Source organism: Erpetoichthys calabaricus, chromosome 4 (assembly GCF_900747795.2).
Source record: "Erpetoichthys calabaricus chromosome 4, fErpCal1.3, whole genome shotgun sequence".
Classification (NCBI taxonomy): Eukaryota; Metazoa; Chordata; class Cladistia; order Polypteriformes; family Polypteridae; genus Erpetoichthys; species Erpetoichthys calabaricus.
In genome coordinates this window covers 332872192-332897191 of record NC_041397.2, presented here as the reverse complement: position 1 = coordinate 332897191, position 25000 = coordinate 332872192, and the positions used below count along the sequence as shown (strand labels likewise).

The 25000-nt window shown below is 42.4% G+C and overlaps 3 protein-coding genes across 5 annotated transcripts in view; 2 read left to right on the top strand and 1 right to left on the bottom strand.

Annotated features, from left to right (window-relative positions):
• The window catches only part of LOC114641392 (C-type lectin domain family 5 member A-like), a 1576682-nt gene that overhangs the window by 53004 nt on the left and 1498678 nt on the right, over positions 1-25000 (bottom strand). The gene's annotated exons all lie outside the window — the stretch shown is intronic.
• Positions 1-25000, top strand: part of LOC127527373 (lectin BRA-2-like) — a 404208-nt gene that overhangs the window by 156962 nt on the left and 222246 nt on the right. The gene's annotated exons all lie outside the window — the stretch shown is intronic.
• LOC114641385 (B-cell differentiation antigen CD72-like) overlaps positions 18977-25000 on the top strand; it is a 228270-nt gene continuing 222246 nt past the window's right edge. Inside the window, exon 1 of the mRNA XM_051925984.1 lies at positions 18977-19521. Within this exon, the coding sequence (XP_051781944.1) occupies positions 18984-19521 (538 nt within the window). The 5' untranslated portion in view covers positions 18977-18983. The remainder of the gene's footprint in view (positions 19522-25000) is intronic.

Genomic DNA, 25000 nt, shown 5'->3' with positions numbered 1-25000 from the left:
AAGGCTTGAAGCTCCGCACAGTTCCTGACAATAACCTTGGGGTGTCAAGCAGAAAGGTCTTGCTGCAGACCTCCAGTGGCAGGTCTCTCTCTGGCTGCTCACGTCAGATGTGATGTCATTAGGGGTCTGAGGCTGGAGGTGCAAAGCAGAGTGCGCTGACATAGAGACATTTTGAAAATGTGCTGTTCAGTGGGTCCACAGGACTAAAACTATAAATTAATAAATAAATATGTGTAGCTACATTATCCATCCATCCATCCATCCATCCATCCATCCATCCATCCATCCATCCATCCATCCATCCATCCATCCTCTTCCACTTATCCAAGGTCGGGTCGCGGTGCCAGTAGCTTGAGCAGAGATGCCTAGACTTCCCTCTCCCCGACCACTTCTTCTAGCTCTTTTGGGAGAATCCCAAGGCGTTCCCAGGCCAGCCGAGAGACATAGTCTATCCAGCATGTCCTGGGTCTTCCCCAGGGCCTCCTCCCAGTTAGACGTGCCCAGAACACCAGGGAGGCATCCAGGAGGCATCCTGATCAGATGCCCAAGCCACCTCATCTGACTCCTCTCGATGCGGAGGAGCAGTGGCTCTACTCTGAGCTCCTCACCCTATCTTTAAGGAGAGCCCAGACACCCTGCGGAGGTGTTTTGTCTTGGTAGAGTAATATATATATTGCTCTACTTTCCCCTATTGTATTATTAATATGTAGCCTTAGAATGCCTAATCTCACAGACTTACCACTGTTTATAAGGTATTATTGTATATAACTTATCCCCACCTTCCCTTCTATATCTATAACCTCAGGCAATTAGAAATAGTAAAAGACAAGCAGAAGTTAAGTTACAGTTTAAATAATGTATTAGTATTATTGATAATATTCATAAATAATAACAAAATGCAAAGTACATTTGAATATTGGCAACCATACAACCTGATTAAATGATGATATGTAGTTCAGGTGCACACAGACTTCTGGTTACTTAAATGTCTCTAGTTAAGGGCATCATTGGTGCTCAGCTTTCAGCCACATGTCCTGTTCAAAATGGCTGCTGAGCTGTGCTGTTCATTGTGTTCTCTTCAGGTTAGCAAGAGAGATACTTCTTCATCATATGTTGGTTGGTAAGAGAGAGATACTGAGGTTAAACACATACATTTATAGATGTTCTGTCCAATCCCGAGAGCCAATAGGACATCACGGTACTTAAAGGCTTCTGAACCAAGCCAATTCCAAACAGCCATACTTCAGACCAATGGGGGAAATAGAACATCTTAACACCTGCCACCAAACCATATGATAAAGTACACCTTAGCCTACTTGTGGGGGTGGAAATGACTTTAGCAAAGAAACACTTGCCAAACTGGTTTAAAACACACATCCCCCAAATCCTGTCGTAAAATTCAAACAGACCCATTCCTAAAGGGGGGGGGGGGGTTAAACACTAAATTACACTGCTTTTCTAAATTACAAATAAAGATATACAGTACTAGGGTGCTGTACCGTGTTAGCCATTATGAATGTAGAGAAAAGCCAAGCAAAATGACACCTTTTATTGGCTAACTAGAAAGATTACAATATGCAAGCTTTCGAGGCAACTCAGGCCCCTTCTTCAGGCAAGATGTAATCAAACATTACAAGATTACATCTTGCCTGAAGAAGGGGCCTGAGTTGCCTCGAAAGCTTGCATTATGTAATCTTTCTAGTTAGCCAATAAAAAGGTGTCATTTTGCTTGGCTTTTCTCTAGATATACAGTACAAAATATTCATCAAGTTATATGTAAAATCTCACATCACAACAGGAGGAAACTCATTTCCATAGGTGAGGGTAGGAACATAGATCGACTGGTAAATTGAGAGCTTTGCCTTACGGCTCAGCTCCTTTTTCACCACGACAGACCGATGTAGCGCCCGCATTACTGCGGATGCCGCACCGATCCGCCTGTCGATCTCACGCTCCATTCTTCCCTCACTCGTGAACAAGACCCCGAGATACTTGAACTCCTCCACTTGAGGCAGGATCTCGCTCCCAACCCTGAGAGGGCACTCCACCCTTTCCCAGCTGAGGACCATGGTCTCGGAATTTGGAGGTGCTGATTCCCATCCCAGCCACTTCACAATCAGCTGTGAACCGATCCAGAGAGAGCTGAAGATCACGGCCTGATGAAGCAAACAGGACAACATCATCTGCAAAAAGAAGTGACCCAATCCTGAGCCCACCAAACCGGACCCCCTCAACGCCCTGGCTGCGCATAGAAATTCTGTCCATGAAAGTTATGAACAGAATCGGTGACAAAGGGCAGCCCTGGCGGAGTCCAACTCTCACTGGAAACGGGTTCGACTTACTGCTGGCAATGCGGACCAAGCTCTGACACTGATTGTACAGGGACCAAACAGCCCTTATCAGGGGGTCCGGTACCCCATACTCCCGGAGCACCCCCCACAGGATTCCCCGAGGGACATGGTCGAACGCCTTTTCCAAGTCCACTAAACACATGTAGACTGGTTGGGCAAACTCCCATGCACCCTCCAGGACTCTGCTAAGTGTGTAGAGCTGGTCCACTGTTCCGCGACCAGGACGAAAACCACACTGTTCCTCCTGAATCCGAGGTTCGACTATCCGACGGACCCTCCTCTCCAGGACCCCCCCGAATAGACTTTTCCAGGGAGGCTGAGGAGTTGTGATCCCTCTGTAGTTGAAACACACCCTCCGGTCCCCTTTCTTAAAGAGGGGGACTACCACCCCCGGTCTGCCAATCCAGAGGCACTGTCCCCTGATGTCCATGCGATGTTGCAGAGATGTGTCAACCAAGACAGTCCTACAACATCCAGAGCCTTGAGGGAACTCCGGGCGTATCTCATCCACCCCCGGGGCCTGCCACCAAGGAGATTTTTGACCACCTTGGTGACCTCAGTCCCAGTGATGGGGGAGCCCACCTCCGAGTCCCCCAGGCTCTGCTTCCTCAATGGAAGGCATGTTAGTGGGATTGAGGAGGTCTTCGAAGTACTCCCCCCCACTGACCCACAACGTCCCGAGTCGAGGTCAGCAGCGCACCATCCCCACCATACACAATGTTGACACTGCACTGCTTCCCCCCTCCTGAGACGTCGGATGGTGGACCAGAATCTCTCGAAGCCGTCCGAAAGTCGTTCTCCATGGCCTCCCCAAACTCCTCCCATGCCCAAGTTTTTGCCTCAGCAACCACCAAAAGCCGCATTCCGCTTGGCCTGTTGGTACCCACAATATTAGCTGCGTCCGCAGTCCCACAGGACAAAAGGGACCGGTAGGACTCCTTCTTCGGCTTGACAGCATCCCTCACCGCCGGTGTCCATCAACGGGTTCGGGGATTGCCGCCACAACAGGCACCGACCACCTTACAGCCACAGCTCCGGTCAGCCACCTCAACAATAGAGGCACGGAACATGGCCCATTCGGACTCAATGTCCCCCACCTCCCTCGGGACATGGTTGAAGTTCTGCCGGAGGTGGGAGTTTGAAGCTACTTCTGACAGGGGGCTCTGCCAGACGTTCCCAGCAGACCCTCACAACACGTTTGGGGCCTACCAGGCCTGACTGGCATCCTCCCCCACCATCGAAGCCAACTCACCACCAGGTGGTGATCAGTTGACAGCTCCGCCCCTCTCTTCACCTGAGTGTCCAAGACATGTGACTGCAAGTCCAACGACACGACCACAAAGTCGATCAATCGAACTGAGGCCTAGGGTGTCCTGGTGCCAAGTGCACATATGAACACCCCCTATGCTTGAACATGGTATTCGTTATGGACAATCCGTGACGAGCTCAGAAGTCCAATAACAAAACACCACTCGGGTTCAGATCGGGGGGGGCCCATTCCTCCCAATCACGCCCTTCCAGGTTCTCACTGTCATTGCCCACGTGAGCATTGAAGTCTCCCAGCAGTACGAGGGAGTCCCCAGAAGGTATGCCCTCTAGCACCCTCTCCAGGGACTCCAAAAAGGGTGGGTACTCCGAACTGCTGTTCAGTGCATAAGCACAAACAACAGTTACGACCCGTCTCCCCACCCGAAGGCGGAGGGATGCTACCCTCTCGTCTACCGGGGTAAACCCCAATGTACAGGCTCCAAGTTGGGGGGCAATAAGTATACCCACACCCGCTTGGCGCCTCTGACCGGGGGCAACTCCAGAGTGGTACAGAGTCCAGCCCTTCTCAAGGAGATTGGTTCCAGAGTCCAAGCTGTGCGTCGAGGTGAGCCCGACTATATCTAGCCGGAACCTCTCAACTTCGCGCACTAGCTCAGGCTCCTTCCCCTTCAGAGAGGTGACATTCCATGTCCCAAGAGCCAGCTTCTGTAGCCGAGGATCAGACCGCCAAGGTCCCCGCCTTCGGCCACCACCCAACTCACACTGCACCCGACCTCCTTGACCCCTCTCATAGGTGGTGAGCCCATGGGAAGGGGGACCCATGTTGCCTCTTTGGGCTGTGCCAGGCTGAGCCCCATGGGTGTAAGCCCGACCACCAGGTGCTCTCCATCGAGCCCCACCTCCAGGCCTGGCTCCAGAGGGGGGCCCCGGTGACATGCGTCCGGGCGAGGGAAAACGCCTTCCAAATTTTTTATTCATCATAGGAGGTTTTGTTGAACCGCACTTTGTCTCATCCCTCACCTAGGACCAGTTTGCCTTGGGTGGCCCAAACAGGGGCATAAAGCCCCGGACAACAGAGCTCCAAGGATCATTGGGACACGCAAACCCCTCCACCACGATAAGGTGGCGGTTCGAGAAGGGGGTAGCTGCATTTTGCTATATATTAACGATTGGAAGGACACCCCAAACGTAACGCAAGTGTTGTGGTGCCAGTTAGGTCACCCCTGTTAATGCAATTGTAAATAATTTTAAGCTCAAAAAACATTCAATGACATATAAAGATAATTTAAGTAAAACAAAGAGAAGTTTTCTCGACTTCCATAATAAAAATCAGCTCAGTATTGTGGGTCGTCTTTGGGAGCTCCGTGCTGCTCGTAGTTCAGATCTGATATGAGTCGCTATTCTCTGGGGTGTCCACTCTTATATAGTCCTCTGGCCATTAGGGGCATTATCATTTACCCTCGGGGGTCTTCTTCTCACTGCAGTGGGTGACAGACAGACAATAATGTTAGTGACTGTGCCCACTCCTGCCCTGCAGTGGTATCGTTTACCTCTGATAAACCTGGAAGGTGATCCTCTGACACCGAAAATCAAAATTAACCTGGGAATGACTTTAATGACAGAAGATATTTTACTATTTCTACATTTGTATCAAAGCATAACCCTTCATAAACTAGTTATACAGCAAGTGCGTCTGACCAGCTAATATTTAAAACCCCTCTCATGTTAAAGATGTTCTTATAAATACTAAGATGTAGAGGCTGACACACCTAATAAACAGCAGTTAAGCCCCCCATAATGGGTGTGTTAACACTAGAATTACCAGAGCTTATGTGGAAAGTGTAAATCCGGCCCACCTTAAATCCCTTCTCACCTCTCCATCGGCGTCTTTTGTCCTGTAAATGTGTCGATAAGCAGCAAGCAGCCTGGTATCACATCCCCCCCGCCCACCGCTGCAGTTCAATTCACAAAGAAGTTTGTTGGTGTTCAGTGTTTATCTTGGAGTGAAGTGCAGGAGCTTTATAGGGCAATAAAGTGCATCGTCATTTAGAATACATGCATTTCATGTGTGTTCAGTGTCATCAACAATCTGTGTTAAAACGTTGTTAACACAGAAACATTATTCATGTTTTAGTAATAACTGACAAAATGTAGACATGAAATGTATAAGGTGTGAAGCCTGAAATACAAATCCATATTACTAAACGAGAATGGTAAACCGGATGGACGCAGGGACATCCGGCCATGGGCCGTGGACGCAAAAGACGTACTGCGCAGGCGCCCCCGCAAACCCCCCCCCCCCCCCCCCCCCCCCCCAAGCAACGGAAACCGGATGGAAAGCAACGTAAAATAAGAAATGAGGCGCCGCGCCCATAGCACACAGAAAAAAAGGAGTCAGACGCCGGCGCCACACGAAGCCCATGACACACAAAACGGAACACACACAAGAAGAGGATTGAGACCCACGACACACAAAGCCCCCCTCCAGTAACTGAAATAAGAAATGAGGCGACGCGCCCCTAGAACACCAAAAAGAAAGGAGTCAGACGCAAGCGCCACATAGCACATGAAACGGTACGCACACAAAGAAGAGGATTGAGACCCACGACACACAAACACCCCCTCCACTAACAGAGATAAAAAAAATGAGGCAACGCGCCCCTTGCACACAAAAAAAAAGAAGTCAGACGCGATAGCAACACACAAACCCATTGCACATGAAATGGGACAGACTACGGACATAGCACACGAAACATACACAAAAAGGAGGATTCAGACCCACGACCACACTAACATAAATAAGAATTGAGACACAAAGCCCCATTACTGAACGAACCGTCCGTATTAAACATACGTCATCTGAACACGTTCAAATTATGCAGCATAGATCGATCTCATTACACTGATGCACTATTAACCGTTCAACCACAGAAAAGGCTCCATATTAAACATACAAAAACGGGCAAGGCTCAATACAAACAATGAACGCCGTAAACTGCAACGGGCTTCTCACACAGCACAGGCAAATCGATTACAGCTCCAGAATAGCACGTCCCAAATCCTGCACATACAACGACGCGCCTCTCAAACGGCACAAGCAAAAGATACACGTCAAGGACATCAACGACAGATACCTGCTAAACGATTGCGCCAGTTAGCTGACAACGCGTTCAATAATGAGTCCACTATTCATGAAAATTCATTTGGATTAATGGATGTCATTTGCAATCATTGTCATTCACTTAACTTCCCTGAAGAAACAACTGGCAATACAAGTAATGAATTTACACGTTGTTGTCAAAAGGGTCAAATTACACTGCCTCCTTTACATTCATATCCTGAATATCTACAGAAGGATACGGCTCGAGTAACGGGACCACAAACACGAACCCACATGAAAAAAAAAAATACACGTCGGCACCTACAACGCGCTTCTGAAACCACGGAAGAAAAAATGTCTCGACTCCAAAAACGCATGTCACTTCTTATTCAAAATACTGATCCCAATCACAGAAACATCGGTATCCACTATGAAAATGAACAGTAACAATGCACGTGACATCCGTCTTGCCACACTATTAATTATAGATGAATGTACAATGGCATCCAGTCACTTACTCAACACCATTGATAAACTTCTACAAACGTTGATGAATAATAATATTCCCTTTGGAATATTATTGGAATTACGAGGAGATTTTAGACAGTGCTTAACTATTGCTCCACATGCAATACGCTCAGCTATTGTTCAGTCCACCTTAAAATACGCCGACGACGTCATACATAAACAACATGAGACCAGACTACAATACATATACAGGCGCGACACCTGATTGGTGATAATACGAAGAAACGAACAGTCCGCATATTAACAGTGAGTGCGATCCTCCTTATCACTTATCCATATTCCTAACGATAAAGATCAAACAAGTCATGAATTCACGATCACGGGTACAGAACAAGACGGCTTGAGTAACGGGACCACAAACACGAACCGCATCAAAAAAATAAATAAACGTCGGCGCCTACAACGCGCTTCTAAAACCGCGGAACAAAAAATGTTACGCAGACAATTGGCATTGCTTTCAAAAGATACAGTTGGTACAAAACATGCGATGTCCAGATCCCGAATATAACAATTGGTTATTACAACTGGGAGATGGTACACTCACCAATACAGATGTACTTCACCCAGATATTATTACAATTCCTCAATCCTTTATCTGCGACGACTTACTTACGGAGATATTTGGAACAGCGGTCTCATTAGACCAAATACCCCTTTTAACACAGCAAACTATATTATGTCCAAAAAATATTAATGTTGATCACATTAATAACCAGGTCATTTCATTACTTCCTGGAGTGGCACGGCTCTTTCTAAGCTCTGACAAAGTTCACTCTGATGACCACAATGACCATCTTAATTTCCCGTTAGAATATTTGAACACTATTAACCCGGCCGGATTACCACAACACAGTCTTAGCCTTAAAAACGGAACAATAATCATGCTATTAAGAAACCTTAAACACTAAACAGGGTTTATGCAATGGCACACGTTTAGTCGTCTACACCATGACACACAATGTTATTCAAGCAACAGTTCTTACAGGATCACATGCTAACAATACTGTTCTAATTCCTATAATTGACCTTACAAGTTCTGACCTGGAATTACCTTTTACACTTAAATAGAAACAATTCCCCATTAAACCTGCCTTTGCCATGACCATCAACAAATCACAACAACAAACCATGGACAAGGTTGGCATCTACCTATCTGAGCCCATTTTTGCACATGGACAACTTTATGTGGCCTTCTCACAACTTCGATGTTCACGTCAAGGACAAGACACCATCTTTACTTCTAATGTTGTTTACAAAGAAATTTTCCAATACACCTTTACACTGTGCCAAACACTTTGTTGTTTGCTTCCTATCTGCGTCATCTACACCTTCACACTATGCTATATCTCATTCATACATCACGCTCTTTGTAATTTCCCAACACCAGGGGTTAGCGAGCGAAGCGAGCAGGGGGCGGAGCCCCCTAGTATGAAATAAACATTTTCACAAAAGGTACAAATATAACAAAACAAGTGCACTTTTATTCAAGAATTTAACTGAAGAAGAAAGAAAGCAGGTTACGGTAGGCGGCTGATATGACAGCTTGTGTGGTGCAATGCTAAGAACTGCTGCCTTCCAATCAAGAGGGCGCGGTTTTGATATCAGCTGCTTCCCAAATTTACCATTTTGAGTAGTGAGCTGCTCTTATCGTTTATATCATACAATAAAAACATACATTTGATTTGCGTCTGTCAATTTATAGTACTTGTCAAAGTGTTTTGTTTTTCAGTTTTATTGTCTCACTCACATTCAAGCTTTCACACAACACAACACTGTTTTGTTACCCCCCGTCTTTATTTGAAAACCGTGTCAGTTCTTGTGCTTGAACGAGACTTGGAAAACTGTAGATGTGGATATGAGTGGTGTGCGTGACTGACGATGACTGTGGATGTGAATTTTTTTATTCAGTTTAATTCTTGAGTGTTCCTGCTCACGCTGAATTAGTATGTGCCTTCTGATCCATCATGTCAAAGCCACACTGACATAAAAAGAGATACTTTGGTATATATGACATTTGGAATAATTCATTTTATGACCTGTATTGTACATTTCGGAAAAAACATTGTTGCACTAATGTAACATTATATTCATGATCATACTTTCATGCGGTTGTAGTCATGATGTGACCATGTTTTTTTTCTTTCCCCGATCTTGGCCAGTGTCCACATGTGTCCGCATGGTAGTATTTCATTTGAACTCCAGGAGATGCAGAAGACAGATTAGTACAGACAGGTCAGTTCCTCACTATATACAGTCATCAGATTCAAATATTAACAGTTCTCACACACACCCTAGGACCATCCTTCATACATTTACGACATGTGTATAAAGTGTGAAGCCATCCCCATCGTGTAGCATAGCCAGGATCCCTGATGGTCCTTCATACCAACATGCTCTCTCCCAGCGATCAACCAAATAACATCCTATTCTTCTGTCTGGGACTGCAGTTTATTTGGTCCTCTGCCTTCTTCAGTCTTCCCAGGCTTGATGGATGAAGTGCAGACCTTAGTGAAACTTGTGCAATGCAGAGCCTGCGTCTCTGTGTGACAGGTCACTTGTCAATCAGACATCCAGCCCCTCCCATCTTCAGGGCACTTACAGTAGGTAGCTGCTCCAATGCTGTATTACTGCTGTGAGATAATCCCAATTTAATATCTACAAGAGACTACTCTTCTATGAGACCTACTGGGTTTACTATGCTGTGGTCCTGCGTTACACTGTGGCATCATCACATTGTATAAGAAATCTCAGGATATTTAACATTAGTTCACATGCGAGTGCTTTTAGAATTGATTATACTTTATTTGTGAAGAAGGGTAAATTAACATTTATAGAAGTGTAAAAATAATTATAAATATAAAAATAAAAACACGAGTGCATTTGTTGTCTCGTTTTATGTATTTATCATGTAATGTACCCTAAATGATCATTTACTGTTATGAAGAAACAATAATAACAATAAGCGTTACACACAATACTCTACTGTCATCTCAATAGACGTCACTAATGACAATGAAGAGAAACTGCAGGAACAGAAACATAAGAAATGTGACAAACGAGAGGAGACCCTTCAGTCCATCAGGCCCGTTTGTTTAGCTAATAACTAAGCTGTCCCAACATCTCCTCGTGATTCTTCTTTAAGGTTGTTGAGGTTTCTTCTCCAATTTCATTTCTCAGTAGTTTATTTCCGAGTCCCACAACTCTGTGTAATGAAGAAATTCCTGGCTTCATTTTCAAAGGCACTTCCTCTTAATTTCCCTCGATGTCCTCGAGTTTGTGATTCACTCTTAAGCTGAGAGAATTCTGCTGGCTCTACTTTATTAATGCCTTTGAGGATTTTACACACCCAGATGAGGTCCCCACATGATGTCCTCTGCTCGATACTAAACAGGTCTAATTCACAGAGTCTGCCACAGTCTGACATGTTCTTCAGTCCCATGATGCACCTGGCTGCTCTCCTCTGCACAGCTTCAAGTGCTGCTATGTCTTTCTTGTACTGTGGTGACCAGAACTGCACACAGTACTCCAGATGAGGTCTTACTAGTGTATTATATAGTTTAGCATACTTTCCATTGACTTTAACGGTTATTTGTCATTATAACTGCTGCTGCACATTGGTTAGTCGCTGAAAATGTTGTCACCATAAACCCCTAAATCCTATTCAGAGGTCTCTTCCTGTAGCTCACTGTCTCCCATCTTGTATTCATATAGGGCACTCAACAGGCTCCTATCAATTATGGAGAATCCACTGCATCCACTAAATAGTATCATCTCCAGACAGTGGAGCAGCTTCAGCGACAGACTGCTGTCACTGTCCCTGCTCCACTGACAGATTGAGGAAACTATGCGACTCTTCAATTCCACCCGGGGGGGGTAAACGTTAACATTTAACATTATACATAGTTATTGTCTGTTTTTCACCTGCATTATTATCATTCTTTAATTTAATATTATTTATTGTATCAGTATGCTGCTGCTGGAGAATGTGAATTTCTCATTGGGATTAAAAAAGTATCTATCTATCTATCTATCTATCTATCTATCTATCTATCTATCTATCTATCTATCTATCTATCTATCTATCTATCTATCTATCTATCTATCTATCTATCTATCTATCTATCTGTTATATAGTGCCTTTCACATCTATCTATCTATCTATCTATCTATCTATCTATTCTATCTATCTATCTATCTATCTATCTATCTATCTATCTATCTATCTGTTATATAGTGCCTTTCACATCTATCTATCTATCTATCTATCTATCTATCTATCTATCTATCTATCTATCTATCTATCTATCTATCTATCTATCTATCTATCTATCTATCTATCTATCTATCTATCTATCTGTTATATAGTGCCTTTCACATCTATCTATCTATCTATCTATCTATCTATCTATCTATCTATCTATCTATCTATCTATCTATCTATCTATCTATCTATCTATCTGTTATATAGTGCCTTTCACATCTATCTATCTATCTATCTATTATCTATCTATCTATCTATCTATCTATCTATCTATCTATCTATCTATCTGTTATATAGTGCCTTTCACATCTATCTATCTATCTATCTATCTATCTATCTATCTATCTATCTATCTATCTATCTATCTATCTATCTGTTATATAGTGCCTTTCACATGTATCTATCTATCTATCTATCTATCTATCTATCTATCTATCTATCTATCTATCTATCTATCTATCTATCTATCTATCTATCTATCTATCTATCTATCTATCTGATATTCCTTTGGCCCACGTGTAGCACTTTGCACTTTTCTACATTAAACTGCATGTTCCAAGTGTTCTCCCAGTTCTGAAGGTTGTGCAGGTCTTTTTATTTTTACTGCCCCCTCAGTGTCAGCTGTCCCTCCATTTTTATACCAGAATCAATCAGATGAAGTAATAAGGGTCCAAGGAGAGACCCCTGAGAGACTCCAGTGTTGATTTTGCTTCATGTGGAGCTGTCTGCTCTTATCTTCCTCTCACACAATACTAGAAGTAGTCGTCGTAGTACATTGTAGGACCCCAGACTTGTCATAATGGAGACTTTGCTCAGTAACTTTAAAGTTCTTTATCTTCTCAGTAAAACTCCTCATACTTCATCTTCTCTACTCTCTCTGACTCCTTATTATTTCCATAATAATTAAAGGAACATAAGGATTCAGTCGTTCTTCTTCATTTCCCCCTTCATATTACATCGGCCCTGTAGCCTTGGCATGCCCTGAGCTCATTCAAGACTGACGACTTCTCTCCAGTCAGTAAGAGCCGCTGGATGCACTTATGTAATCAGCTAGTGGTGTGCGCTAACAACGTCTTAGCAACTCTCAGCATCGGAGTGACAACCTGAAGATAAATGTTACCCAGATTGTCACGAGGTGAGGACCACGGTGGTGCAAATTAATAAAAAACAAAAACAGTTTGGTTAGCTCAGTGTGTCATAGTGTGGTGGAGCGCCTGTTAATGAGGTGGTCACTGAATCCTACATTCATATGCAGACGCGCCTGGTCTGGCTGATTGCCTTGATGGCACTCTGGGGCACTTAATTAAGCACTGTGCCCACCGATATTTAAAAAGAAAGGCTGAGCAGTACTGGAGGAGGTTGGAGGATAAGGAGAGTGAACTTCAAGTAAAGATCAGCAGTGCAAGAAAGTACAGAGGAGGTGGGGAGGCAGGGAGGTCGGACCACTGCAGTGGAGCCAAGGCACTGGTGCTGTGAGGGGTCTCCCTGCTGAACTTTAGTGTAAGATCGGGGACTGGGATTGTCCCTCCAGAGGTCCAGGTAACACAATACAGTATATGTGATGACGGGGGGCTGGCTAGGTGTGTCTCGGCCGAAGATGGAGAGGGCAGGTGGGAGAAGAATCAGTTGATGGGGGGCTGAGAGAGGTGTGCTTATGTTGTCGAGGAGGACTAACCTGATGCCTTGAATCATTCAAAGAGGGACTTTAAAGTATTGACTGTCTGTTTTTAACCTCCACAATTGCACTGCCTTTTTATGGACTATTTATTGACTTCTTTCTTACTGCATTGCACTTGTCACATGTGTGTGTTTGGGGGTCACCTTCTGGGCTCGTCTGAGGTAAGCGCTAACACTCTGAGACACCAGGGGGTGCGATTGCTAACACTTGTATCTCTCTTATCACCCAGAGGTCAGAGAGGAGGCGGTCCCTTTAAAAATTGTTCGATGGCTTGCGGACCTTTTATTAAAAATTAAAAAATCAATATTATTTCAAGAAAATTGGGGTTGGTGTTCCACAGGGGTCAGTGCTAGGGCCGCTGCTATTTTTAATATATATAAATGATTTAGATAGGAATATAAGTAACAAGCTGGTTAAGTTGGCAGATGATACCAAGATAGGTGGATTAGCAGATAATTTGGAATCCATTATATCATCACAGAAGGACTTGGATAGCAGACAGACTTGGGTAGATTTGTGGCAGATGAAATTTAATGTCAGTAAATGTAAAGAATTACACATTGGAAGTAAAATGTGGGGTTTGAATACACAATGGACAGTCGGAAAATCGAGAGTCCACCTTATGAGAAGGATTTAGGAGTCGTAGTGGACTCTAAGCTATCGACTTCCCGACAGTGTTCAGAAGCCATTAAGAAGGCTAACAGAATGTCCGGTTATATAGCGCCTTGATGTGTGGATTACAAGTCACAGGAGGTTCTGCTCAAGCTTTATAACACACATTGGTCAGGCCTCATCTTGAGTACTGTGTGCAGTTTTGGTCTCCAGGCTACAAAAAGGACATAGCAGCGCTAGGAAAAGTCCAGAGAAGAGCGACTGGGCTGATTCAGGGCTACAGAGGATGAGTTATGAGGAAAGATTAAAAGAGCTGAGCCTTTACAGTTTAAGCAAAAGAAGATTAAGAGGTGACATGATTGAAGTGTTTAAAATTATGAAGGGAATTGGTTCAGTGGATCGAGACTGTTATTTTAAAATGAGTTCATCAAGAACACAAGGACACAGTTGGAAACTTCTTATGGGTAAATTTCGCACAAACATTAGGAAGTTTTTCTTTACACAGAGAACGATAGACACTTGGAATAAGCGACCAAGTAGTGTGGTAGACAGTAAGACATTAGGGACTTTCAAAACTCGACTTGATGTTTTCTTGGAAGAAATAAGTGGATAGTACTGGCGAGCTTTGTTGGGCTGAATGGCCTGTTCTTGTCTAGAGTGTTCTAATGTTCTAAAATATTACGTACATCTTAGTTATTAAATTTAAGCTAAAATTTTAATGGGATGGATGCATCTGCTTTGCCTTAACCAGTTCTTCTATGTTTGGCTTTGTTTTGCCAGTGCAACTCTCATATCATTTGTCGCATCTAATCTGTTTCGAGATTTTGTTTTTATAGCAAGTAGTGTGGAAAAAGCCGTCTCGCACTCCTAGGTGGTTGTGAATGGAATCAGCACTCTTAGAGCCATCTTTGTAACATCAGGATAGGACTGTGCCATTTCAATCCAAAAATCACTACAACACATTTCACGGAAAACATGTTTTGCACCCCCATCATTTATCAAATCAATAAACTGCACTTGAGTTAAAATGTCCTCCGAAGGCAGGTCACTAATGGAGAGTACAAACGGGTTATTGGTATTTTTAAAATTTTCCTAGGTCAGGAAAATAGTGAGAAATGTCTTTGCTAAGAATTGATACATGCTGTTTCATCACCTCAAGGATATCGTCATCGACGTTAAGCTCATTTTCATCAATATATGTGTTCAGCTGTGGAAATGGGGCAAAGTTCTTATTCTCTAACTTTCTATGCCATAGTTTGAGCTTCATTTTGAAAGCTGTCAGTTTTTTGTGACAATGGAGCACTGTGATATCTTTTCCTTGCAGCGCCAGGTTGATAGAATTCACAGATTCAAATATGTCGACCAAAAATGACAGGGATATAAGAAAACGGACATCAGAGAATTTTGCATGCATGTCTGGTTTGGCATCTTGCAAAAAGTGCTGAATTTCTTCACGTAGTATGAAAACTCTCTTTAAAACTTTCCCGTTGGAAAGCCACCTTATGTGTGAGTGCATCAAGAGTGTTTCAAATTCTGAATTGCTTTCTTTGCATAACTCAGAAAACAAACGGGACTTAAGTGCGTTAGATTAAAAGTAATCATTTTATTGTGAATTGTCTCATTATGAACACTTCTACTTCATTTGCGTTGAGCGGGCAATTTCACCACTTAAAAACACAAAAAAAATAAAACATGTTGTTTGTTGATTATCTGTATCACCTTTAGCGCTCTTATTTACTTCTAAAATATACTAAAACTGTTCGAGTGTTTTGATTCTACGAAAGAATCGATAATTTTTGATTATGATAAAAATAATAAGGGCTGGTTTGTGCCGATCGGTAACGGTGGGAAAACAATGTGGTGGCAGCGAATAACGGAGCAGTGGATTAGTGGTCGGGTCTAGGTGGTGGGGGTAACGACGGAGCTCAGTCACTTACTTCCCCTGGATGGTAAAGGTTAATAATTATAAAAATATAAATAGTATAAATATGCAATCATTTCTCACGGTCCCACCGAAACCGCTTCTGGGGACCGCGGACCCCAGTTTAAGAACCGCTGCTCTAGAGCCTATCACTGTGAAGCCAAGGGCTAAAACTTTGGCATTTGTTAACCTTGTGCTGTCATCCTTTCATTTTCTTCCTGTTTCTCTGTCCATGTTAGGAAGGCATTGAGTAGATGTGCCCATTCATGGTGGGCAGCAGTGTCCTCAGAAGTCAGCAGGTACAACTCAACATCATCCAGAGGACACATTAGGACTTCAGTTGGGACGGTCCCTGTCCTTGTCCAAAGTGTTGGTCTCCTGCAGCTCAAGTCGTACTTTGGCTTCTGCCAGGTCTGCTTGTGGTGAATTTGTAACTGGTTTAACTGGTCAGCCAGTTGTTGGACTAATTCTGCTAGGTTGGCCAATTTCTAACATCGTAAGGCACAAAATCCTTCTGACTATGCTGTTTGTCATCGGACTAAGGAAGGACAGGACTCAGACTAAATGTTGGGGTGCCAATCGGGTCACCCTATTTACTTGAAATAAAAAAAATGAAAATGATAGGCTTACCTGAGATGAGACCAGAAGGTGACCTAAGGACGCACATGCGTGACACACTTTATTATTTTGTTTTTACAGTTTGACTTTCAAAACCAGTTGTTGTCTTTCACTTGGTACTGTGCCATTCTGGGTTACGACCTACTAGGGGGTCATGTGGACTGTTTGAGGTCAGGTGAGGGCCTCGGATGTGGAGACTTGATACAAATAACAAATTAAAATTAAAGTCTATCTCAGCTTGCTCATACTCCCTTTACATTGAATAAAATAAAAGCTGAAAAACAGAGCTGCTGCTACACACTGAAAACTAGTAAAACACAATCTTCATCTGTTATTACAAACTGTGATGGAGTAAAATGAGCAGAACACATGGCAAGGGATTCTTTATCACTGCAGAACTGAGAGAACTCTTAACTCAAGTCTAAAAGATATATTATTTTATATTACTGATTGTATGATATAATTTTTTTCCTCAGATTTCATAAAATTAAATCACAAGGAGCAAGACTTGGAAGAGTTAAGAAATGCAATTTAAATCTTGACCAGTAACTACAGTGCAGTATTGGAGGCTCAAGCTAACCTGCAGTCATATGTCGCAATCTTCACTGAAGTAAAGAAAAGTCAAGATATGCTAAAGTCTGAATTTGTCGCAAACTTCACTGAAGTACAGAAAAGTCAAGATATGCTAAAGTCTGAATTTGTCGCAAACTTCACCGAAGTAAGGAAAAGTCAAGATATGCTAAAGTCTGAATTTGTCGCAAACTTCACAGAAGTACAGAAAAGTCAAGATATGCTAAAGTGTGAATTTGTCGCAAACTTCACTGTACTACAGAAAAGTCAAGATATGCTAAAGTCTGAATTTGTCGCAAACTTCACTGAAGTACAGAAAAGTCAAGATATGCTAAAGTCTGAATTTGTCGCAAACTTCACCGAAGTACAGAAAAGTCAAGATATGCTAAAGTCTGAATTTGTCGCAAACTTCACCGAAGTACAAAAAAGTCAAGATATGCTAAAGTCTGAATTTGTCGCAAACTTCACGAAGTAAGGAAAAGTCAAGATATGCTAAAGTCTGAATTTGTCGCAAACTTCACCGAAGTACAGAAAAGTCAAGATATGCTAAAGTCTGAATTTGTCGCAAACTTCACCGAAGTACAAAAGTCAAGATATGCTAAAGTCTGAATTTGTCGCAAACTTCACCGAAGTAAAGAAAAGTCAAGATATGCTAATGTCTGAATTTGTCGCAAACTTCACCGAAGTACAGAAAAGTCAAGATATGCTAAAGTCTGAATTTGTCGCAAACTTCACCGAAGTACAGAAAAGTCAAGATATGCTAAAGTCTGAATTTGTCAAACTTCACCGAAGTACAGAAAAGTCAAGATATGCTAAAGTCTGAATTTGTGCAAACTTCACCGAAGTACAGAAAAGTCAAGATATGCTAAAGTCTGAATTTGTCGCAAACTTCACGTACTACAGAAAAGTCAAGATATGCTAAAGTCTGAATTTGTCGCAAACTTCACCGAAGTAAGAAAAGTCAAGATATGCTAAAGTCTGAATTTGTCGCAAACTTCACCGAAGTACAGAAAAGTCAAGATATGCTAAAGTGTCTGAATTTGTCGCAAACTTCACTGTACTACAGAAAAGTCAAGATATGCTAAAGTCTGAATTTGTCGCAAACTTCACCGAAGTAAGGAAAAGTCAAGATATGCTAAAGTCTGAATTTGTCACAAACTTCACCGAAGTACAGAAAAGTCAAGATACTAAAGTCTGAATTTGTCGCAAACTTCACCGAAGTACAGAAAAGTCAAGATATGCTAAAGTCTGAATTTGTCGCAAACTTCACCGAAGTACAAAAAGTCAAGATATGCTAAAGTCTGAATTTGTCGCAAACTTCACTGAAGTAAGAAAAGTCAAGATATGCTAAAGTCTGAATTTGTCGCAAACTTCACCGAAGTAAGGAAAAGTCAAGATATAGCTAAAGTCTGATTTGACAAACTTCACCGAAGTACAGACAGTCAAGATATACTAAAGTCTGAATTTGTCGCAAACTTCACCGAAGTAAAAGAAGTCAAGATATGCTAAAGTCTGAATTTGTCGCAAACTTCACCGAAGTACAAAAAGACAAAATGCTAAAGTCTGAATTTGTCGCAAACTTCACTGAAGTAAGGAAAAGTCAAGATATGTAAGTCTGAATTTGTCGCAAACTTCACCGAAGTACAGAAAAGTCAAGATATGCTAAAGTCTGAATTTGTCGCAAACTTCACCGAAGTACACAAAAGTCAAGATATGCTAAAGTCTGAATTTGTCGCAGACTTCACCGAAGTAAAGAAAAGTCAAGATATGCTAAAGTCTGAATTTGTCGCAAACTTCACCGAAGTACAGAAAAGTCAAGATATGCTAAAGTCTGAATTTGTCGCAAACTTCACCGAAGTACAGAAAGTCAAGATATGCTAAAGTCTGAATTTGTCACAAACTTCACCGAAGTACAGAAAAGTCAAGATATGCTAAAGTCTGAATTTGTCGCAAACTTCACTGTACAAAAGTCAAGATATGCTAAAGTCTGAATTTGTCGCAAACTTCACCGAAGTACAGAAAAGTCAAGATACTAAAGTCTGAATTGTCGCAAAACTTACACAAAAAGTCAAGATATGCTAAAGTCTGAATTTGTCGCAAACTTCACTGAAGTACAGAAAAGTCAAGATATGCTAAAGTCTGAATTTGTCGCAAACTTCACCGAAGTACAGAAAAGTCAAGATATGCTAAAGTCTGAATTTGTCACAAACTTCACCGAAGTACAGAAAAGTCAAGATATGCTAAAGTCTGAATTTGTCGCAAACTTCACTGTACTACAGAAAAGTCAAGATATGCTAAAGTCTGAATTTGTCGCAAACTTCACCGAAGTACAGAAAAGTCAAGATATACTAAAGTCTGAATTTGTCGCAAACTTCACCGAAGTACAGAAAAGTCAAGATATGCTAAAGTCTGAATTTGTCGATAATTTCACTGAAGTAAAGAAAAGTCAAGATATGCTAAAGTCTGAATTTTTCGCAAACTACAGTAATCTGCAAGAAAAACAAGATACCCTGCAGTCTCAGTATGAAACTCTGAATCAGAAACTTGATGAAGTGTCCAAAGTGTTCAGTTTTCTGAAGGAATTCTACTGCGATGCTACAAACACGTCTCCCGGTGAGTGCTCTGCTTCAGGGTTAGTAGACTGTGAGCTCCTTGCTCATCTAATCCCTCATTTTTCATTTGCTCTTTTGTGTCACTTTCCACAGATAACACTTGCTCTGTTTGTAAACCGGGTTGGGTCCCCTTCAGTTCCAAGTGTTACTTCATTTCCATTGAATGACCTGGAATAAGAGCCGTGATTGGTGCAAGACAAGCGGTGGACGACTAGTGAATATAGAAAGTTCTGACGTGCTGGTATGTCATTTACGCAGGTGGATTTAAAATGTCTGTCTTCAAACTGTATACTGTAAGTTAAACTGTCAGGACAAGAGCATTAAAAATAAAACTCTTTGAAAGTGCATCTCAAGAACAATCCCAGAAGATCTAATCTGAAGTGGAGTCAGCTCAGTATGTTATTACAGCAGGAATGTCTTTCTTTAGCAGATTCCTCCAATAGATCTGGAGAGTCTGTCAACACATTTCAAAGGCTCAGAGCGACTGCCATTGTAATCAAAGTCTCAGAGACTCTTTGTTTAGTGCTGACTGTGTGAGAAAGTAAAGATTCTCTCAGAGGACTCTCTGCGTCTTTGTTCATTCGCTACAACTGACACCATCAGACATGCTGTGAATCCTAGATTGCTGTTTCTTCTTTCATGGCTCCAGGAGCTCTTAGAGTTGCCATTTCTACATTACATTTACATGCATTTCTGGTTGGATATTTGAGAGATACGTAATGGACAAAAGGGTCACAGGTGATGAGTTAGTCAATTAGTAGATAAATCAATTTAAGTTTTGCTCATTAATATTTCATTTAAATCACCAGGTGACCATTGCATCGCTCCAAATAAAACCCAGAATGCCACTGAACTGCCCTTCTGAGGTGATAGGCCCCTGTTAACACCCAAATCAGTACAAATGTCTGCAGATTCTATCATTGGTTGATTTCTATTGGGGCGCTGGGGTTTTTTATGAGATTTCCCCCAGGGATGTCGTATTTAGTATCCAGTATCTCTGTTAGCACACTGACACATTATTAGTGTTGGGCATCACTGCCATCTGCTCATGTGACATAAGAAGTGACACAATAGCTCAGTTTATTATAAAAGCAGGTGACACACTGAGCGTTTTATCTGTTTGTTACATTTATAAGTGAGACTCAGGCCAGTTTATATTAAAGTTAAAAAGGAAGTCAAATGTGTTTGATTGATTGTGAGTAAGAGAAGACAATTCAATATAATAGACACATGCAAGTTCAACTGTACATCAACTTCTTTATTTCATGTTTTCTTATCAGGGCTTTTTAAAAAAGAATGCTGCTGTCACTCAAGATTATTTTTGGATTGGCCGATATAACATCAGTAAAGAAAACAAATATAGCAGGATGGACGCCGGACCTGTGAAATCCAAGAGGTAAGAAGACTCCTTTCAGTCGAGACGTCTCACTTTGACTGAATGAGCTCCAAAACCGTATTAGGCAGGAGCAGAAAGGGGGTCACCTACAGTGACACTTTACTGTCATTAGAGGTGACACAAACACACTGTCTGCTGTCTTATTTGATAACATAAAACAGATGAACGGACATCACAATAATTTGTGCCTTTCTGACATTATTGAATCACACACCATTTTTGTATAAATATCACATAAATATGGCCGGTGACTGCTGACTTCACGTTTAGCGACTCCTTTCCCTAATCCTGCCAGGACTGCTGGCCTCACACATGTAGTCATGAATGTCGTTTCTCAGAGCTCTGAAGACAATAATGAAATATGTTACAAATGACAAACGCTCTGCAGTGCAGTAAACCAAACTACAAGTAAATAAGTGAGAATGTCATTTCTGAACTTAAAACCCGGCTGAGGTGCCACGAGGCCACAGGGTGCCACAGGGACAGTGATGAGCCGAAGCGGCTGAGGTAGGAGTGTGAATGGACACAAAGTGGATTACTGCGGGTGTGATAGCTGACATATAATAGGCAGATTATGGGATGTTGCTGGTCATAAAGAGTCCACTCATCCATACAACTCTACTCCTGCCTGCAGTATCCAACTGAGGGAGCTGCACACCATCCAGACAGCAAAGAGCCCAAAATCTGCCCAAAAGCCAGACTTGCACAGGGTAGCCAAACTCTGAAATGAGCCGGCACCATATACTTGGGCAGAGCTTCATCACGCTGCCCCATTCATCTTCATGTCTTATTAATGGTGTAAGTACAATATGATGACTTGTCAAGTTTTAGTTCATGTTATTATCATGTGCACTCTTCACAATTCACGTATCCCATAGAGCAGTGAGAACAGTTCAATACCAAGAAGAGACGAGGAGTCCAACACAACACATGAAATGTGACAGCAGATGAACGATAACAGACACAGGTGGGCTGTCATCAGCATGTGTCGTCACGTGTAGTGATGGTGTTTCATCTGCTAGTAACAGAAGGCTTCACTCTCATGTCTCATAGATATAGTTACGCAGGTTTGGTTCTTTCTTTTGGGTGGCACACTGGTAGCACTGCCACACCGCTGTAAGATGACAAGGGTACCCCGGTCCTCCCTGTTGAGTTCACATGTTCTCTCCATGTCTGCGTGGTTTCCTCCTGGTGCTCCACAAACACACACATTCAGTGGATTGGCGATGCTAAATTGGCCCTGCAGTGTGTGTCTCTCTGCCTGCGATGGACTGGCTCCCTGTTCAGGGATTGTTCCTGCCTTGGGCGCCTGTTCAGGATGAAGTGGGTTTAGACAATGGAGGGACCACTGGTTCTTTTAGGTGATGTGTTCAGATGTCTTCATTTATAAACTGAATTGTCAGCAGATGTTAAATTGTTAAATGGTATTTGTATGTATTAGTTTAGGTCAGATGTTGAGCCGTAGTGTCTAATGAGCTCTTAAATGAGGTCATCAGCATGGTTAAGGGTCACAAGAGACACCGCAGCACTGATGGCCGCTCAGAGAAGAGCAGAAGCCACTCTGTAATAAAGACTAACGAGACCATGAGGCTTTAGTAGAATAGAAAAGGCCAAGTCTTCAGAATCATCAGAGGCCTGATAAAGTGAACTAGTCAGTCGTGTGTCTGAGGACGGCTACTGCAGATTAGCAGAAGTGTATTCAGGCAGAAAGCAGGAAGCAATGGCAGCATTTCTAGACGTCAGCCTCAAAGTCACGTCAATCAACACGGAAAAACGGTCAAGTTACACAAATCACAATGAAGGCTTTGACGTATTCATTCATTTTACAAAGATCAAGTGGTTTTTGAACCCAGCATTGCTAATTTTATGTAGGGATATCTAAGAAACCATCAAAAGTGTGTCTGCTAATGTTCAGAGACCTTTGTGCTAATATACAGTACCTTATATATATCTTTAAAAGTAGAGTTGTGTCATTTGAATCAGAATATACGAATGAAGAGTTTGTCAGCTGAGATACAATCTTCAACAATGACGACCAGACTCAGGGCGGGGTGTGTGTGGGGGGGTCATCGTCCAGTATGGTTTCTATTATGAGTGTCCTTTATAATTTAGTTTAATTCACCCACCATGGCTAAGTCAGGCCCAGCCTGCCCGTGTCCAGTGAGGATTGAATTTCAGTTTATTAGCCACACTGCTGACTTACAATCCTCTGTGCTGCACAGCCTGGTGGCCTTTCATCTGTTTAATGTCTGAAGTCAGGTGATGTGTGTGAGGCTACGAGGTCAGTCAGGTCAGGAGAAGGCCTCACAGCTCCTCTTGTGTTTCAGAGCCAGTGATGACAACAAAGATAAGTGTTTGATGATAGATCTGCAGAAGAACTTGGTGTTTAACTACAGCTGTGAAGATCGTAATTACTGGATCTGTGAGTCCGCTGCATTTCCTCTTCGTACTTAAACTGCTATCAAGAGTTCCAGTCACCTGCCAGAGCCACTGTCTTCAGGAATCGTAAGGATCACTTCATCAGTAAATCATAGAGCTGCTAGTCTGAGCCGAGTCCAGACGGTCACCTCACTTTGTCATGTAGGTGACAGAGGTAGTGAGTGACAACATACTCTACATACAGGACTGGGAGGACATGAAATCTGACATCTTATTGTAATCTCAGTGTTGGTCTGTGACTTCTTCTCAGTTCTGACTAAATAGACCCCCGGACCCTGAACTGCACATGCTGGTTAGAGATAACTGATGAAATGATAAAACTTCATTTACATATGAGAAGAAATGCACAGTTCTGATTTCTATAAAACAATTTTATATTTGTGTAACAAGCAACACATTCAAGTCCTTTCAGTATTCAGTAAAATGAAGATACGTCACCACCTGTGTCTGTCTTGAGTGATGTGATAAAGTATTTACCCCCTTCCTGGTATTTTCTGTTTTTACATATTTTACACAATGCATGGCCTCTGACCTTTAGAGAAATGAAATATAGAAAAAGGAGACCTGAGGAAAGACACAATACAGTTTTTAAATGACTGCTTTCTTTATTCAGTGACAAAGTTATTAATCCAACACCTCAGTGACCGATGTGAAGGTGTCATTGCAGATCAGAGTCTCAGTGCTTGGCTGGTGCAACGTTAGCAGCAGTAATGAGAACTAAACACTCTGTGATTTATAATTTGAGATCAGACGTCACGTTACTGTTGAGGAGTGATAGCCCACTGGTCTTTGCTTTCATTCAGATACATTCAGAGTTTTCGAGCCTAAACTGTTCACTTCAGCACTTCTGTTAGGACAAGTTAGCAGTTTGACGAGGCTCTGATTCTCTCGGTGTCCTCTGAGCCATTCAGCTGTTGGTTTTCTTTTTTGTGTTGTGGAGCATTGACCTGCTGTGTCATCCAACTACACCTTAGCTCCAGGTCATGGACAGAGGACTGGCCATTCTTATAAAGAATATTCTGGTTCTTTCAAAATGGCAAGTCTTCACACACTGAGGCAGCAGCAAAGCCCCCTCTTCATCACACTGCCCCCCATGCTTTATTGTAGGTATGACGTTCTTATTGTTGAATGTTTGTTACTTTACTGCAGAGCCAGTGGACTGTGCCATCCACAAAGATCTTGTCTGTCTTTATTACAAAAGGAGTGAAGATGATGGAGGTGACTCTGTGCAGTTCTAAGACGAGCACCAAAGCTGCTCTGGGATAGCAGAGTTTGTCTTACTGCTCTCCCATGAGTCCTGCTTTTAGTCTTCATCTCGAATAGCACAGAGTCATGAACTCTGACCTTAGAGTTCTGAATGTTTTCGAGATGATGGCTGTCACTGTGGTGCCGTGGAGTCACAGACCTTAGCAATGGCTAACGCTTTTCTGATTTCACTTGTGTGAGATCTGCTTTGATCTCGAGATTCAGTGATCTTCTAGAACCCTTAGGGTGACAACTTCACTGTCCTGGCAAGTGACAACATATGGTGAGGTTTAGATTCAGTAAGAACATCTAGAAACTGAACATTACTGAGCATTTATTTAAATCAGAGCTACCATAATGACATGACATCTATTCTGTGTTATTAATGTCCGAGTCTTAA